The sequence below is a fragment of the Oncorhynchus gorbuscha genome, unplaced genomic scaffold (assembly GCF_021184085.1).
Source record: "Oncorhynchus gorbuscha isolate QuinsamMale2020 ecotype Even-year unplaced genomic scaffold, OgorEven_v1.0 Un_scaffold_3858, whole genome shotgun sequence".
Taxonomy (NCBI): Eukaryota; Metazoa; Chordata; class Actinopteri; order Salmoniformes; family Salmonidae; genus Oncorhynchus; species Oncorhynchus gorbuscha.
Genome location: NW_025748005.1, coordinates 1 through 19,514, shown reverse-complemented (window position 1 = coordinate 19,514; position 19,514 = coordinate 1). Strand labels below are relative to the sequence as shown.

Here is a 19,514-nt window from a genome sequence, read left to right as displayed (position 1 = left end):
GTAGTGCACTATATAGGGAATAGGGTCCTGGTCTAAAGTAGTGCACTATGTAGGGAATAGGGCCCTGGTCTAAAGTAGTGCACTATATAGGGAATTGGTCCTGGTCTAAAGTAGTGCACTATATAGGGAATAGGGCTCTGGTCTAAAGTAGTGCACTATATAGGGAATAGGGCCCTGGTCTATAGTAGTGCACTATATAGGGAATAGGGCTCTGGTCTAAAGTAGTGCACTATATAGGGAATAGGGTCCTGGTCTATAGTAGTGCACTATATAGGGAATAGGGCTCTGGTCTATAGTAGTGCACTAAATAGGGAATAGGGCTCTGGTCTAAAGTAGTGCACTATATAGGGAATAGGGCTCTGGTCTATAGTAGTGCACTATATAGGGAATAGGGCTCTGGTCTAAAGTAGTGCACTATATAGGGAATAGGGCTCTGGTCTAAAGTAGTGCACTATATAGGGAATGGGGCTCTGGTCTAAAGTAGTGCACTATATAGGGAATAGGGCTCTGGTCTAAAGTAGTGCACTATATAGGGAATAGGGCCCTGGTCTAAAGTAGTGCACTATATAGGGAATAGGGCTCTGGTCTAAAGTAGTGCACTATATAGGGAATAGGGCCCTGGTCTAAAGTAGTGCACTATATAGGGAATAGGGCCCTGGTCTATAGTAGTGCACTATATAGGGAATAGGGCTCTGGTCTATAGTAGTGCACTATATAGGGAATAGGGCTCTGGTCTAAAGTAGTGCACTATATAGGGAATAGGGCTCTGGTCTATATTAGTGCACTATATAGGGAATAGGGCTCTGGTCTAAAGTAGTGTACTATATAGGGAATAGGGCTCTGGTCTAAAGTAGTGCACTATATAGGGAATAGGGCTCTGGTCTATAGTAGTGCACTATATAGGGAATAGGGCCCTGGTCTATAGTAGTGTTCTATATAGGGAATAGGGCCCTGGTCTATAGTAGTGCACTATATAGGGAATAGGGCTCTGGTCTATAGTAGTGCACTATATAGGGAATAGGGCTCTGGTCTATAGTAGTGCACTATATAGGGAATAGGGCTCTGGTCTAAAGTAGTGTACTATATAGGGAATAGGGCTCTGGTCTAAAGTAGTGCACTATATAGGGAATAGGGCTCTGGTCTATAGTAGTGCACTATATAGGGAATAGGGCTCTGGTCTATAGTAGTGCACTATATAGGGAATAGGGCCCTGGTCTATAGTAGTGCACTATATAGGGAATAGGGCCCTGGTCTATAGTAGTGCACTATATAGGGAATAGGGCCCTGGTCTATAGTAGTGTACTATATAGGGAATAGGGCCCTGGTCTATAGTAGTGCACTATATAGGGAATAGGGCTCTGGTCTATAGTAGTGCACTATATAGGGAATAGGGCTCTGGTCTAAAGTAGTGCACTATATAGGGAATAGGGCTCTGGTCTATAGTAGTGCACTATATAGGGAATAGGGCTCTGGTCTATAGTAGTGCACTATATAGGGAATAGGGCTCTGGTCTAAAGTAGTGTACTATATAGGGAATAGGGCTCTGGTCTATAGTAGTGCACTATATAGGGAATATGGCTCTGGTCTATAGTAGTGCACTATATAGGGAATAGGGCTCTGGTCTATAGTAGTGCACTATATAGGGAATAGGGCTCTGGTCTATAGTAGTGCATTATATAGGGAATAGGGCTCTGGTCTATAGTAGTGCACTATATAGGGAATAGGGCTCTGGTCTATAGTAGTGCACTATATAGGGAATAGGGCTCTGGTCTATAGTAGTGCACTATATAGGGAATAGGGCTCTGGTCTAAAGTAGTGTACTATATAGGGAATAGGGCTCTGGTCTATAGTAGTGCACTATATAGGGAATAAGGCTCTGGTCTATAGTAGTGCACTATATAGGGAATAGGGCCCTGGTCTATAGTAGTGCACTATATAGGGAATAGGGCCCTGGTCTATAGTAGTGCACAATATAGGGAATAGGGCCCTGGTCTATAGTAGTGCTCTATATAGGGAATAGGGTCCTGGTCTATAGTAGTGCTCTATATAGGGAATAGGGCCCTGGTCTAAAGTAGTGCTCTATATAGGGAATAGGGCCCTGGTCTATAGTAGTGCACTATATAGGGAATAGGGCCCTGTTCTATAGTAGTGCACTATATAGGGAATAGGGCCCTGGTCTATAGTAGTGCACTATATAGGGAATAGGGCCCTGGTCTATAGTAGTGCACTATATAGGGAATAGGGCCCTGGTCTATAGTAGTGCACTATATAGGGAATAGGGCCCTGGTCTATAGTAGTGTACTATATAGGGAATAGGGCCCTGGTCTATAGTAGTGCACTATATAGGGAATAGGGCTCTGGTCTATAGTAGTGCACTATATAGGGAATAGGGCTCTGGTCTAAAGTAGTGCACTATATAGGGAATAGGGCTCTGGTCTATAGTAGTGCACTATATAGGGAATAGGGCTCTGGTCTATAGTAGTGCACTATATAGGGAATAGGGCTCTGGTCTAAAGTAGTGTACTATATAGGGAATAGGGCTCTGGTCTATAGTAGTGCACTATATAGGGAATATGGCTCTGGTCTATAGTAGTGCACTATATAGGGAATAGGGCTCTGGTCTATAGTAGTGCACTATATAGGGAATAGGGCTCTGGTCTATAGTAGTGCATTATATAGGGAATAGGGCTCTGGTCTATAGTAGTGCACTATATAGGGAATAGGGCTCTGGTCTATAGTAGTGCACTATATAGGGAATAGGGCTCTGGTCTATAGTAGTGCACTATATAGGGAATAGGGCTCTGGTCTAAAGTAGTGTACTATATAGGGAATAGGGCTCTGGTCTATAGTAGTGCACTATATAGGGAATAAGGCTCTGGTCTATAGTAGTGCACTATATAGGGAATAGGGCCCTGGTCTATAGTAGTGCACTATATAGGGAATAGGGCCCTGGTCTATAGTAGTGCACAATATAGGGAATAGGGCCCTGGTCTATAGTAGTGCTCTATATAGGGAATAGGGTCCTGGTCTATAGTAGTGCTCTATATAGGGAATAGGGCCCTGGTCTAAAGTAGTGCTCTATATAGGGAATAGGGCCCTGGTCTATAGTAGTGCACTATATAGGGAATAGGGCCCTGTTCTATAGTAGTGCACTATATAGGGAATAGGGCCCTGGTCTATAGTAGTGCACTATATAGGGAATAGGGCTCTGGTCTATAGTAGTGCACTATATAGGGAATAGGGCTCTGGTCTATAGTAGTGCACTATATAGGGAATAGGGCCCTGGTCTATAGTAGTGTACTATATAGGGAATAGGGCCCTGGTCTATAGTAGTGCACTATATAGGGAATAGGGCCCTGGTCTATAGTAGTGTACTATATAGGGAATAGGGCCCTGGTCTATAGTAGTGCACTATATAGGGAATAGGGCTCTGGTCTATAGTAGTGCACTATATAGGGAATAGGGCTCTGGTCTATAGTAGTGCACTATATAGGGAATAGGGCTCTGGTCTAAAGTAGTGAACTATATAGGGAATAGGGCTCTGGTCTATAGTAGTGCACTATATAGGGAATAGGGCTCTGGTCTATAGTAGTGCACTATATAGGGAATAGGGCCCTGGTCTATAGTAGTGCACTATATAGGGAATAGGGCCCTGGTCTATAGTAGTGCACAATATAGGGAATAGGGCCCTGGTCTATAGTAGTGCTCTATATAGGGAATAGGGCCCTGGTCTAAAGTAGTGCTCTATATAGGGAATAGGGCCCTGGTCTATAGTAGTGCACTATATAAGGAATAGGGCCCTGGTCTATAGTAGTGCTCTATATAGGGAATAGGGTCCTGGTCTATAGTAGTGCTCTATATAGGGAATAGGGCCCTGGTCTAAAGTAGTGCACTATATAGGGAATAGGGCTCTGGTCTATAGTAGTGCTCTATATAGGGAATAGGGCCCTGGTCTATAGTAGTGCTCTATATAGGGAATAGGGCCCTGGTCTAAAGTAGTGCACTATATAGGGAATAGGGCTCTGGTCTATAGTAGTGCTCTATATAGGGAATAGGGCCCTGGTCTATAGTAGTACACTATATAGGGAATAGGGCTCTGGTCTACAGTAGTACACTATATAGGGAATAGGGCTCTGGTCTATAGTAGTGCACTATATAGGGAATAGGGCTCTGGTCTACAGTAGTACACTATATAGGGAATAGGGCTCTGGTCTACAGTAGTGCTCTATATAGGGAATAGGGCCCTGGTCTATAGTAGTGCACTATATAGGGAATAGGGCTCTGGTCTATAGTAGTGCACTATATAGGGAATAGGGCCCTGGTCTATAGTAGTGCACTATATAGGGAATAGGGCCCTGGTCTATAGTAGTGCACTATATAGGGAATAGGGCTCTGGTCTATAGTAGTGTACTATATAGGGAATAGGGCTCTGGTCTATAGTAGTGTACTATATAGGGAATAGGGCTCTGGTCTATAGTAGTGTACTATATAGGGAATAGGGCCCTGGTCTATAGTAGTGCACTATATAGGGAATAGGGCCCTGGTCTATAGTAGTGCTCTATATAGGGAATAGGGCCCTGGTCTATAGTAGTGCACTATATAGGGAATAGGGCTCTGGTCTATAGTAGTGCACTATATAGGGAATAGGGCTCTGGTCTATAGTAGTGCACTATATAGGGAATAGGGCCCTGGTCTATAGTAGTGCACTATATAGGGAATAGGGCCCTGGTCTATAGTAGTGCACTATATAGGGAATAGGGCTCTGGTCTATAGTAGTGTACTATATAGGGAATAGGGCTCTGGTCTATAGTAGTGTACTATATAGGGAATAGGGCTCTGGTCTATAGTAGTGTACTATATAGGGAATAGGGCCCTGGTCTATAGTAGTGCACTATATAGGGAATAGGGCTCTGGTCTATAGTAGTGTACTATATAGGGAATAGGGCCCTGGTCTATAGTAGTGCACTATATAGGGAATAGGGCTCTGGTCTATAGTAGTGCACTATATAGGGAATAGGGCTCTGGCCTAAAGTAGTGTACTATATAGGGAATAGGGCTCTGGTCTATAGTAGTGTACTATATAGGGAATAGGGCCCTGGTCTATAGTAGTGCACTATATAGGGAATAGGGCTCTGGTCTATAGTAGTGTACTATATAGGGAATAGGGCTCTGGTCTATAGTAGTGTACTATATAGGGAATAGGGCTCTGGTCTATAGTAGTGTACTATATAGGGAATAGGGCCTTGGTCTATAGTAGTGCACTATATAGGGAATAGGGCCCTGGTCTATAGTAGTGCTCTATATAGGGAATAGGGCCCTGGTCTATAGTAGTGCACTATATAGGGAATAGGGCTCTGGTCTATAGTAGTGCACTATATAGGGAATAGGGCTCTGGTCTATAGTAGTGCACTATATAGGGAATAGGGCCCTGGTCTATAGTAGTGCACTATATAGGGAATAGGGCCCTGGTCTATAGTAGTGCACTATATAGGGAATAGGGCTCTGGTCTATAGTAGTGTACTATATAGGGAATAGGGCTCTGGTCTATAGTAGTGTACTATATAGGGAATAGGGCTCTGGTCTATAGTAGTGTACTATATAGGGAATAGGGCCCTGGTCTATAGTAGTGCACTATATAGGGAATAGGGCTCTGGTCTATAGTAGTGTACTATATAGGGAATAGGGCCCTGGTCTATAGTAGTGCACTATATAGGGAATAGGGCTCTGGTCTATAGTAGTGCACTATATAGGGAATAGGGCTCTGGCCTAAAGTAGTGTACTATATAGGGAATAGGGCTCTGGTCTATAGTAGTGTACTATATAGGGAATAGGGCCCTGGTCTATAGTAGTGCACTATATAGGGAATAGGGCTCTGGTCTATAGTAGTGCTCTATATAGGGAATAGGGCCCTGGTCTATAGTAGTGCACTATATAGGGAATAGGGCCCTGGTCTAAAGTAGTGCACTATATAGGGAATAGGGCCCTGGTCTATAGTAGTGCACTATATAGGGAATAGGGCCCTGGTCTATAGTAGTGCTCTATATAGGGAATAGGGCCCTGGTCTAAAGTAGTGCACTATATATGGAATAGGGCTCTGGTCTATAGTAGTGATCTATATAGGGAATAGGGCCCTGGTCTATAGTAGTGCTCTATATAGGGAATAGGGCCCTGGTCTATAGTAGTGCACTATATAAGGAATAGGGCCCTGGTCTATAGTAGTGCTCTATATAGGGAATAGGGTCCTGGTCTATAGTAGTGCTCTATATAGGGAATAGGGCCCTGGTCTAAAGTAGTGCACTATATAGGGAATAGGGCTCTGGTCTATAGTAGTGCTCTATATAGGGAATAGGGCCCTGGTCTATAGTAGTGCTCTATATAGGGAATAGGGCCCTGGTCTAAAGTAGTGCACTATATAGGGAATAGGGCTCTGGTCTATAGTAGTGCTCTATATAGGGAATAGGGCCCTGGTCTATAGTAGTGCACTATATAGGGAATAGGGCTCTGGTCTACAGTAGTACACTATATAGGGAATAGGGCTCTGGTCTATAGTAGTGCACTATATAGGGAATAGGGCTCTGGTCTACAGTAGTACACTATATAGGGAATAGGGCTCTGGTCTACAGTAGTGCTCTATATAGGGAATAGGGCCCTGGTCTATAGTAGTGCACTATATAGGGAATAGGGTTCTGGTCTATAGTAGTGCACTATATAGGGAATAGGGCCCTGGTCTATAGTAGTGCTCTATATAGGGAATAGGGCCCTGGTCTATAGTAGTGTACTATATAGGGAATAGGGCTCTGGTCTATAGTAGTGTACTATATAGGGAATAGGGCTCTGGGCTATAGTAGTGTACTATATAGGGAATAGGGTGCCATTTGAGACGTAGGCTGTGTCTCTGTGTGTTTACATGGTTGTCAAGGTAACACTACCCAGGTCCCTGTGTCGAGGCCAGCCAGCACCTGGCAAACAGCCTCCTCTCCTCTAACTGTCCCAGTACCTGGACACAGACTCCTCTCCTGTACCTGTCCCAGCACCTGGCCACAGACTCCTCTCCTGTACCTGTCCCAGTACCTGGACACAGACTCCTCTCCTGTACCTGTCCCAGTACCTGGCCACAGACTCCTTTCCTGTACCTGTCCCAGTACCTGGACACAGACTCCTCTCCTGTACCTGTCCCAGCACCTGGCCACAGATTCCTCTCCTGTACCTGTCCCAGTACCTGGACACAGACTCCTCTCCTCTCCTGTCCCAGCACCTGGCCACAGACTCCTCTCCTGTACCTGTCCCAGCACCTGGCCACAGACTCCTCTCCTGTACCTGTCCCAGCACCTCGCAAACAGACTCCTCTCCTGTGACTGTCCCAAATCATCTCTGTTTATCACGGATGTAAACATACAGGAGCATGGGTTGTGTAAGGCAGACAGAAGGAGGAGGAGAGGGGGAGAGAGAAACCTGTCCCAGTACCTGGACACAGACTCCTCTCCTGTACCTGTCCCAGCACCTGGCCACAGACTCCTCTCCTGTACCTGTCCCAGCACCTCGCAAACAGACTCCTCTCCTGTGACTGTCCCAAATCATCTCTGTTTATCACGGATGTAAACATACAGGAGCATGGGTTGTGTAAGGCAGACAGAAGGAGGAGGAGAGGGGGAGAGAGAAAGAGAGGGAGAGAGAGAGAGAGAGAGAGCGAGAGGGAGAGAGAGAGAGAGAGAGAGAGAGAGAGAGAGAGAGAGAGAGAGAGAGAGAGAGAGAGAGAGAGAGAGAGAGAGAGAGAGAGAGAGAGAGAGAGAGAGAGAGAGAAGGGCAGTCACATGCTAGGCTGCTGGGGTGTTGCTAAAGAGTGGGGTCTATATTTAAACAGGAATGTACACAGAGCCAGAGACCTCATGGAAAGAGACCATAACAACAAACACAGAACAGTTTCTCTACAAACAGCCCCTCCTTCACTTATAGAGAACCACTAGCGAGAGGGAGGGAGAGAGAGAGAGAGAGAGAGAGAGAGAGAGAGAGAGAGAGAGAGAGGGAGAGAGAGAGAGAGAGAGAGAGAGAGAGAGAGAGAGAGAGAGAGAGAGAGAGGGAGAGAGAGAGAGAGAGAGGGAGAGAGAGGGAGAGAGAGAGAGAGAGAGAGAGAGAGAGAGAGAGAGAGAGAGAGAGAGAGAGAGAGAAGGGGAGAGAGAGAGAGAGACAGAGAGAGAGAGAGAGAGAGAGAGAGAGAGAGAGAGAGAGAGAGAGAGAGAGAGAGAGAGAGAGAGAGAGAGAGAGAGATGACTGGGTGAATGTTGCTGATAGCAGAGCTGAGTGAAAGGACACCTACATCAGACGCATTAGAAGACTGAGACAAGGTAAGGAGGGAAGGAAGGTGTGTCGTACTGAAGGTGTAGAGGTTGACCTGCTGAATGTAGCTGCCTGTAAACATGGATAATGATCAACATTTACCCATAAATCAGATGAAAAAACAACCAGAGTTATTCTAACATGATGTTGAATGGTGAACGATCCAGTGTAGTAATCTGACTAGCTGCTGATTGATTCATCAACCTGCTTTCAATGTCTTAGGTTAGGAGAAAACGATAACAAGTTGATATCAACCGTAGTAATCTGTGTTTGAATAATGTACTGTACTGTAACTATTATATCAAGCTAATGATTTCTCATTTAAAACAGTTAACTCGTTGATTTGCGGAGAGCTTGTTGACCCACATTCTGCTATAGGTCAGGTTGAGGTTGTTACCATGGACACTTGACACGTTTGCCCGTGTGTAAACAGTCATATCAAACGAATAGAAATAATATTGTCACGGGCTATTGAAGGATGAGGACCAAGGTGCAGCGTGGTTTCTTTATTTTAAACAAAATTACGCCAAACAAACATACCCCCCCAAAGGTGCGGACTCCGGCCGCAAAACCTAAACCTATAGGGGAGGGTCTGGGTGGGCATCTATCTGTGATGGCGGCTCTGGTGCGGGACGTGGACCCTGCTCCAACTCAGGCTTGGCCGCCGACCCCGGACTGGGCACCCTCGCAGCGGGCCCCGGACTGGGCACCCTCGCAGCGGCCCCGGACTGGGCACCCTCGCAGCGGGCCCCGGACTGGGCACCCTCGCAGCGGCCCCGGACTGGGCACCCTCGCAGCGGGCCCCGGACTGGGCACCCTCGCAGCGGGCCCCGGACAGGAGGGCGACTCTGGCAGCTCAGGACAGGAGCTAGTCTATAAAACTATAGACTATACCTACAGACTGTGACTATAGACTGACTACAGACTATATGACTACAGACTATATAACTACAGACTATATAACTACAGACTATATAACTACAGACTATGACTACAGACTATATAACTACAGACTATATGACTACAGACTATATGACTACAGACTATATACATTTACATTTACATTTAAGTCATTTAGCAGACGCTATATAACTACAGACTATGACTACAGACTATATAACTACAGACTATATAACTACAGACTATATAACTACAGACTATATGGACTATATAACTACAGACTATATAACTACAGACTATATAACTACAGACTATATAACTACAGACTATATGGACTATATAACTACAGACTATATAACTACAGACTATGACTACAGACTATATAACTACAGACTATATAACTACAGACTATATAACTACAGACTATATGACTACAGACTATATGGACTATATGACTACAGACTATATGGACTATATAACTACAGACTATGACTACAGACTATATAACTACAGACTATATGGACTACAGACTATATAACTACAGACTATACCTACAGACTGTGACTATAGACTGACTACAGACTATGAGACTACAGACTATATGACTACAGACTATATAACTACAGACTATATAACTACAGACTATATGACTACAGACTATATAACTACCGACTATATAACTACAGACTATATAACTACAGACTATATAACTACAGACTATATAACTACAGACTATATAACTACAGACTATATAACTACAGACTATATAACTACAGACTATATAACTACATACTATATAACTACAGACTATATAACTACAGACTATATAACTACAGACTATATGACTACAGACTATATAACTACAGACTATATAACTACAGACTATATGGACTATATAACTACAGACTATATGGACTATATAACTACAGACTATATGACTACAGACTATATAACTACAGACTATATAACTACAGACTATATGACTACAGACTATATAACTACAGACTATATAACTACAGACTATATAACTACAGACTAGATAACTACAGACTATATAACTACAGACTATATAACTACAGACTATATAACTACAGACTATATAACTACAGACTATATAACTACAGACTATGACTACAGACTATATAACTACAGACTATATAACTACAGACTATATAACTACAGACTATATGGACTATATAACTACAGACTATATAACTACAGACTATATAACTACAGACTATATAACTACAGACTATATAACTACAGACTATATAACTACAGACTATATCTTCAGACTGCAGAAAAATCACCATAGCGGTATTGTTGGTGTGTCTTGATCCATGAGACTAAATGGAGAGGGTGTCTGACTCCAGGGTAATCAGACCATCCTAACCAATAACACGTTGTATTGTTGGTGTGTCTTGGTCCATGAGACTAAATGGAGAGGGTGTCTGACTCCAGGGTAATCAGACCATCCTAACCAATAACACGATGTATTGTTGGTGTGTCTTGGTCCATGAGACTAAATGGAGAGGGTGTCTGACTCCAGGGTAATCAGACCATCCTAACCAATAACACGTTGTATTGTTGGTGTGTCTTGGTCCATGAGACTAAATGGAGAGGGTGTCTGACAGGGTAATCAGACCATCCTAACCCAGTGAGCTGATAACAGCTCTAGTGAATGTGTTGTGTCCCAATGCTGGTAGAGTCCAGGACGTGGTGCTCGACCCCAAGCTGGGTTATGACAGGACTACTATAATATGTTAATGTTGATCACGAGCCTCACGCTATCTGCGTTGGAAGTTCTCCGTGCAGAAAACAGCGTGCTACTGAAGATACACATTCTAGATGCAATTTGAGGTATTTATGATCGTGATGGAGTCGGAGGTGGGAAACACCTAAGCCTTGGATCCTACAGGAAATATGTGTGTGATTTGAGAAAACATTCAAATATTAGCGAAATAATTTTTGACCGAGGATTTGTAATCATTCATGTCACTGACTTATATATATATATATGCCATTTAGCAGACGCTTTTATCCAAAGCGACTTACAGTCATGTGTGCATACATTCTATGTATGGGTGGTCCCGGGGATCGAACCCACTACACTGGCGTTACAAGCGCCATGCTCTACCAATTGAGCTACAGACTTGACCAAACTATACACACTCACCTCTACAGAGAAAAAAAATCCCCAAATAAAACCCAAATTGAATCCATTTCCTCCCAAATCAAACCATGTCCGTTTTTTTCCTCAGAATGGACCAATCAAAACCACACGTAGATGTGTTCCACTACAGGAACAAGGAACAGTCGTCCGACCTCCTACTGCAGCTGAACCGTCTGAGGCAGACCAGGATCCTTACCGACGTGCTCCTCTGTTCAGATAACACAGAGATCCCCTGCCACCGTAACATCCTGGCCTCCAGCAGTCCTTACTTCACGGCCATGTTCTGTCACCACTTCAGAGAGACCAACCAGGAGAAGGTGGATCTGAAGGTAGAGGCTTGTTTCACTTTTTTTTTTAAATAAGCAAAATGTTTTTTTTTTTGTAAAACTAGACTAGTGTCCTGCCTCACTCTACTGAAACAGGAGAAGGCTTTTATATAAAGTGCTGTGTGGTTTCTGCCTGTCAACGAAAGGCGCTGTACAAATCAAATATAATCTTTCTCCCTATTATTATTATTATTATTATTATTATTATTATTATTATTATTATTATTATTATTATTATTATTATTATTGTTATTATTGTTATTATTATTGTTGTTATTATTGTTGTTATTCTTATTCTTATTGTTGTTGCTATTATTGTTATTATTAGTATTATTGTCATTGTTATTATTATTATTGTTATTGTTATTATTATTATTATTATTATTATTGTTATTATTGTTATTGTTGTTATTATTATTGTTATTGTTATTATGGTTGTTGTTGTTATTATTGTTGTTATTATTACTATTATTATGGTTATTGCTATTGTTATTATTGTTGTTATTATTGTTATTATTATTGTTATTATTGTTGTTATTATTATTACTATTATTATGGTTATTGTTGAAGGGGATCACCTCCAGCATCCTGAGTGACATCGTCGACTACGTCTACACAGGGGTCATCCCCATCACCATGGAGATAGTACTGCCCCTTATGCAGGCTTCCTCCATGCTCCAGTACACCAGGCTGTTCGAGGCCTGCTCCTCTTTTCTGCAGGTGACCACAGACAAATTAGCTTCCTGTGGCTTTAAACTCTGGCACTTTCACATTGATGTTGAAACTTTAATAGGATTAATCATGTGTGTTTTGTCCCTGGGGGAAAGACATTTACATTTTTTACATGTAATATATTTCAGGAGCAGCTGAGCCCAGACAACTGCCTCAGCATGAAGCGACTGGCAGAGATATTACACTGCAACAGCCTGAAGGAGAAGGTCAGTAGAATTGATTTAGTTTTAAGTATGTATTGTTGGTTCACTTGGCAGCCTAGGGGCCCTGGTGTAGTTAGTTCACTTGGCAGCCTAGGAGCCCTGGTGTAGTTAGTTCACTTGGCAGCCTAGGAGCCCTGGTGTAGTTAGTTGACCTGGCAGCCTAGGAACCCTGGTGTAGTTAGTTGACCTGGCAGCCTAGGGACCCTGGTGTAGTTAGTTCACTTGACAGCCTAGGGGCCCTGGTATAGTTAGTTCACTTGACAGCCTGGGGGCCCTGGTGTATTTAGTTCACTTGACAGCCTAGGGGCCCTGGTGTAGTTAGTTCACTTGGCAGCCTAGGGGCCCTGGTGTAGTTAGTTCACTTGACAGCCTAGGGGCCCTGGTGTAGTTAGTTCACTTGGCAGCCTAGGGGCCCTGGTTAAAAGTAGTGTACTCAAAGGAATTAGGGAAAAGGGTACTATTTCGGACTCAGCCCATGTGTATCGTCAATGGCATTCATTCATTCATTGACTGATTCCAGGCCAGGGAGATGGCAGTACAGAGCTTCTCTGACGTCTCTACCTCTGAGGACCTGTGTGAGCTCTCCTTACCTGAGCTGATGGGTTACCTGGAGGATGACTGGCTCTGTGCTGAGGAGGAGCAGGTAAGGTAATACTAAAAATAAATACCCAATCAACAACAACGGCCACTAAAAGCAGCAACGCATCATCAACAAAGTTAAAACTATCAATGGATGTTTAAGAACTAAGCGTTGAAATTAAAACAGCTTTTTTTTTTTTTTTTAAACAGGTGTTCGAGACGTTACTGGCGTGGATCCACCACGACCCGTTCTCCCGGCGCGGCGCCATCTCCGACCTCTTCAGGAAGGTGCGTCTGCGCTACATCCACCCCACCTACCTGTTCCAATTCATCGCCAGCGACCCCCTCGTCCAGTCCTCCACCCTGTGCACCGAGGTCATCGAGTCCGTCCGACGCCTCATGTTCTCCATCACTACTAAGTGTGGGTCGGACCTCAAGCCCCTGTGGGTGACCCCGCGGCGTTTCACCTGCCGGGAGACCCTGGTTCTCGTTGGCGGCCGCAAGAACAACGAACAGACGTCCCGCGAAGCACTGCTGTTCGACGAGAGGACTCAGCGCTGGCAGTGGCTGGCCAAGCTGCCCTTGCGACTCTATAAGGCCTCCTACGTCTGTATCCACAGTATCCTGTATGTCCTGGGAGGCCTCACCATGAACACCAAGCACAGAGTGGTCAGCACCACTGTCTATACGTTGTCTCTAAAGACCAACCAGTGGAGGACAACTGAGCCCATGATCCAGCCTCGCTTCGCCCACCAGTCGGTCTCCTACCTGCACTTTATCTTCGTCCTGGGGGGCCTGGGGCCGGAGAAGCAGGTGTGCGACACGGTGCAAAGGTACAATAGTATGTTCAACCAATGGGAGGCTATGGTTCCCATGCCGACGGCTGTGCTACACCCGGCGGTTGCCGCTAACGATCAAAGAATCTACATGTTCGGGGGAGAAGACGCGATGCAGAACCCTGTCAGGATGATACAGGTAGGCAGAATGTCCTTCTGTTGAGTTGGCTGTTGTGTGGTGAACTTGAAGACTTGAAGTCTCGGGGTGTTTAATTACTGAAGACTTGAAGTCTCGGGTGTTGAATTACTGAAGACTTGAAGTGGCGGGTGTTTATTACTGAAGACTTGAAGTCTCGGGTGTTTATTACTGAAGATTTGAAGTCTTGGAGTTTGCTGTTAATCCTTGAAACTTTTTTGGGGGGACAAATCTGCACAGAAACACTAAACTCTTCTAAACCCATCCTCTTTCTCCAGGTGTATCACATTGGCAGGAATATGTGGTCTATGATGGAGACCAGGACAGTGAAGAACGTTTCTGCACCAGCAGCAGTCCTTGATGACAAGATCTACATTATCGGAGGTAGGTGAAGACTGGGTCTGTGGCTTTAGTCAGGGGGAAAAAGGACAATCTAATGTTTCAATTAAATACAACTTTATTTGGTCTACTTAGGACTTTGAGATCTTCGATATCTCTTCTGTCTTTTGTCAAGACAACTTTATCAGCAGCTCTGTCCCCCCTAACTGTCCCCTAACTGTCCCCCCTAACTGTCCCCTAACTGTCCCCCTTAACTGTCCCCTAACTGTCCCCCCTAACTGTCCCCCCTAACTGTCCCCTAACTGTCCCCCCTAACTGTCCCCCTAACTGTCCCCTAATTGTCCCCTAACTGTCCCCCCTATCTGTCTCCCCTAACTGTCCCCCCTAACTGTCCCCCTAACTGTACCCTAACTGTCCCCCTAACTGTCCCCTAACTGTCCCCCTAACTGTCCCCCCTAACTGTCCCCTAACTGTCCCCTAACTGTCCCCCCTAACTGTCCCCCTAACTGTACCCTAACTGTCCCCTAACTGTCCCCCCTAATGTCCTTTTTTTACAGGCTACACCAGAAGAATGATCGCGTACGACACCAAAGCCAACCGCTTTACGAAGTGTGAGAACCTGAAGCAGAGGAGGATGCATCACGCCGTCGCGGTGCTCGACGACAAACTGTACGTGACCGGAGGACGCTTCATCAACGGACACGACGTCATAGAGGACTCCGACAGCTTCGAGTGCTACGACCCGAAGACTGACGCGTGGACGACGAAGGGGACGTTGCCGTACAGGCTGTTTGACCACGGTTCTCTGTCCCTGGTGTGTGTCTCCAACAAATCCAAGCCTCCCTGAGTGTGTATTGTGGATGTGTGTGCCCCCCCCCCTTCAGATGATACACTGCCCGACCAAGCAAAAAAAGACATTAACTGCTCATAGCGTGGAACTGAGAAAAATACCTTTAATTTACCTTGGTGTCACTGTATCTTCATGCAGTTACTGGCTAACATGACCCCCCATTGTCTCCTGAACACAATACAACCGAGGCAGGATACTTGTCCACATGATTAAGAATGTATTTAATGAAGCAAAACATGACATTAACTAATTTTGGACCAAATGAGCAGTTATTGCCTTTTTGCATGGTAGGGCAATACTGTCTATGCATATGTTGCTGCTCGGATGTGACGCTGACCGACACAGATGTTGCAAAGAACATCTCTGATGTCATTTCCTGTCCCATAAAATTCCCTCAATGGGTGACACTTTCTCCAGCAGCGAATCTTAAATCAAATGAGATATTTTTATGTTTTTATCGATTTTATCGTGTGGAACTGAAGCCCTGGGCAGTTAATTGTTGTGTGGAACTGAAGCCCTGGGCAGTTAATTGTTGTGTGGAACTGAAGCCCTGGGCAGTTAATTGTTATGTGGAACTGAAGCCCTGGGCAGTTAATTGTTGTGTGGAACTGAAGCCCTGGGCAGTTAATTGTTATGTGGAACTGAAGCCCCGGGCAGTTAATTGTTGTGTGGAACTGAAGCCCTGGGAAGTTAATTGTTGTGTGGAACTGAAGCCCTGGGCAGTTAATTGTTGTGTGGAACTGAAGCCCTGGGCAGTTAATTGTTGTGTGGAACTGAAGCCCTGGGCAGTTAATTGTTGTGTGGAACTGAAGCCCTGGGCAGTTAATTGTTGTGTGGAACTGAAGCCCTGGGCAGTTAATTGTTGTGTGGAACTGAAGCCCTGGGCAGTTAATTGTTGTGTGGAACTGAAGCCCTGGGCAGTTAATTGTTGTGTGGAATTGAAGCCCTGGGAAGTTAATTGTTGTGTGGAACTGAAGCCCTGGGAAGTTAATTGTTATGTGGAACTGAAGCCCTGGGAAGTTAATTGTTATGTGGAACTGAAGGCTATGGGTGTATACAAGTCCTGTAGACTATATGAAGACGACACTACATGATGACCAACTGTTTAGTCACCAGTCCAAACACACGTTACCAACAGACCGGATGACGTTACTACCCACTGGGGAAAAAAATGGTTGCAACAGTGTTGTTTCTACGTCATTTCAACCCCAAAAGAAATTCAACCTTGATAACGTTGAATCAATGTAGAAAACTGGTTCTGTTTTCACACAACTTATTAGCATAAATCCAACGATATGGTGAAATGTTTTGTTGATTTCACGTTGATTTCACGTTGATTTCACGTCAGTTTAACATCTGAAACCAAATCAAAACTAGACGTTTGAACTGATGTCTGTCCCCAGTGGGTAGGGTCCAGAGTTTTCTCTGGGCACATCTTCGAGGTAAAACTCCAGTCACTACTCATCACTGCACAATTAACAAACCCTACGGTAGGCCAAACATGATGTGAGACAGTCGTCTCTGGTAACAGACTGTAGCTAGCCAGCGCACGCAAGATTTGGTTCTGGGTTCCGAGACTAATGAGGCAGCAAGGACGTTCCCTGTGTTATACTGAGCATCATCACAAACCCAGGGTCGTGTGCCAACATGATTCAGTGACTGTTGTTTGAGAACACTGTATACTGAGTGTACAAAACATTAGGAACACTTTATACTGAGCGTACAAAATATTAGGAACACTTTATACTGAGCGTACAAAACATTAGGAACACTTTATACTGAGCGTGCAAAACATTAGGAACACTTTATACTGAGCGTACAAAACATTAGGAACACTTTATACTGAGCGTACAAAACATTAGGAACACTTTATACTGAATGTGCAAAACATTAGGAACACTTTATACTGAGTGTGCAAAACATTAGGAATTCTTTATACTGAGCATTCATAACATTAGGAACACTATGATGAGCGTACAAAACATTAAGAGTTTCGTCAGACCATGGATTCTACAAGGTGTAGAAAGCATTCCACAGGGCTGCTGGCCCATGTTGACTCCACTGCTTCCTACAGTTGTGTCAAGTTGTCTGGATGTCCTTTGGGTGGTGGACCATTCTTGATACACACGGGAAACTGTTGAGCGTGAAAAACCCAGCAGCTTTGCAGTTCTTGACACAAACTAGTGCGTCTGGCATCTACTACCAAACCTCGCTCTTAAATCTTCTCTCTTGCCCGTTCACCCTCTGAATGGCACAGATACACAATTCATGTCTCAATTGTCTCAAGACTTAAATCCTTCTTTACCCTGTCTCCTCCCCTTCATCTACACTGATTGAAGTGGATTTAACAGGTGACATCAATAAGGGATCATATCTTTCACCTGGATTCACCTGGTCAGTCTATGTTTACGGAAAGAGCAGGTGTTCTTAATGTTTTGTTCGCTCAGTGTGTATTTATAAATAGCGTTCCCCTGAGGCGACGTGGATGGAACTAGTCATATTTCAGTGAGAGTTTTTAACCAAGTCAACGGACATGAGATTTAACAATACCATATGCACATTGTAAGAATGCCGTCATAGTTATATTTGAAGAGTGAGAGGGTTCAGTCTGTTTTATGCGTTTCTTCTTCGTTTCTTCCACACTGTGTGTGGTGACATCGTACAAATGGTTTGCCGACAGATCTATCGCCTCATATAAGTATTTTTTTTAAAATTTGGAGTGATATTAATTTTCGTGTTTGTTTTTGTAATGTTGTTTATGAATAAAAATAAATAATAAAATGTTATCACAATGACTGTGACAGTCAATTTAGTTTAAAATTCTTCGGTACTCCTCTCTGTATAAAGAGGTTTCAGTCTCACTGTGAGGTCTCAGTCTCACTGTCAGGTCTCAGTCTCACTGTGAGGTCTCAGTCCCACTGTGAGGTCTCAGTCCCACTGTGAGGTCTCAGTCTCAATGTGAGGTCTCAGTCTCAATGTGAGGTCTCAGTCTCACTGTGAGGTTTCAGTCTCACTGTGAGGTCTCAGTCTCAATGTGAGGTCTCAGTCTCACTGTGAGGTCTCAGTCTCACTGTGAGGTCTCAGTCTCACTGTGAGGTCTCAGTCTCACTGTGAGGTCTCAGTCCCACTGTGAGGTCTCAGTCCCTCTGTGAGGTCTCAGTCTCAATGTGAGGTCTCAGTCTCAATGTGAGGTCTCAGTCTCACTGTGAGGTTTCAGTCTCACTGTGAGGTCTCAGTCTCAATGTGAGGTCTCAGTCTCACTGTGAGGTCTCAGTCTCACTGTGAGGTCTCAGTCTCAATGTTAGGTCTCAGCCTCACTGTGAGGTCTCAGCCTCACTGTGAGGTTTCAATCCCACTGTGAGGTCTCAGTCTCACTGTCAGGTCTCAGTCTCACTGTGAGGTCTCAGTCACACTGTGAGGACCAGCGCGGGCCAGTGAGACCAGCTGAACTGGGGTCATAGACTTTCATTGAGAGATAGATGGGCTGCTCAGATTCCATCTGTTCTCTAGACACGAAGAAGCATCTCTTACGACAGAGGAGGAGAGGACAGCATATAGTATTTCCGATTTCAACATTTAAATAAACATCCCAATAAATCCCTTACAGTACATCACACTCCATCTCATGTTCCACAACACATAGCATTTCATATCCCCTGTAATACGACACCGTACTCTCGCTTCATTGATTCATTATTAATCGAAACATCATGACCCCGTCTCTGCCAACACTCCTTTCTGAGCCACTTCATTGTCTCTATGCTGAGTAAATGACAGTCTCGTGACAGCCCAACGTCTATGCTGAGTAAATGACAGTCTCGTGACAGCCCAACGTCTATGCTGAGTAAATGACAGTCTCGTGACAGCCCAACCGTCTATGCTGAGTAAATGACAGTCTCGTGACAGCCCAACCGTCTATGCTGAGTAAATGTCAGTCTCGTAACAGCCCAACCGTCTATGCTGAGTAAATGACAGTCTCGTGACAGCCCAACCTTCTATGCTGAGTAAATGACAGTCTCGTGACAGCCCAACCATCTGTGCTGAGTGAAGGTCAGTCTCGTGACAGCCCAACGGCTATGCTGAGTAAATGACAGTCTCATGACAGC

At 44.4% G+C, this 19,514-nt stretch overlaps 1 protein-coding gene across 2 annotated transcripts; it reads left to right on the top strand.

Moving 5' to 3' along the window:
* Positions 1-8,207: 8,207 nt before the first annotated feature.
* LOC124028215 (kelch-like protein 38) lies at positions 8,208-15,514 on the top strand. Of its 2 annotated transcripts, none has more exons than XM_046340329.1 (8): positions 8,208-8,342; positions 11,496-11,724; positions 12,304-12,453; positions 12,594-12,671; positions 13,189-13,311; positions 13,458-14,222; positions 14,498-14,603; positions 15,116-15,514. In XM_046340329.1, exons 2-8 carry the CDS (start codon positions 11,497-11,499, stop codon positions 15,403-15,405), a joined length of 1,740 nt encoding a protein of 579 aa, XP_046196285.1. In that variant the 5' UTR covers positions 8,208-8,342; position 11,496; the 3' UTR covers positions 15,406-15,514. The 2 variants fall into 2 exon arrangements, with proteins under 2 accessions (XP_046196285.1, XP_046196284.1); XM_046340328.1 differs by having other exon boundaries at positions 11,496-11,736.
* The last annotated feature ends 4,000 nt before the right edge of the window (positions 15,515-19,514 follow it).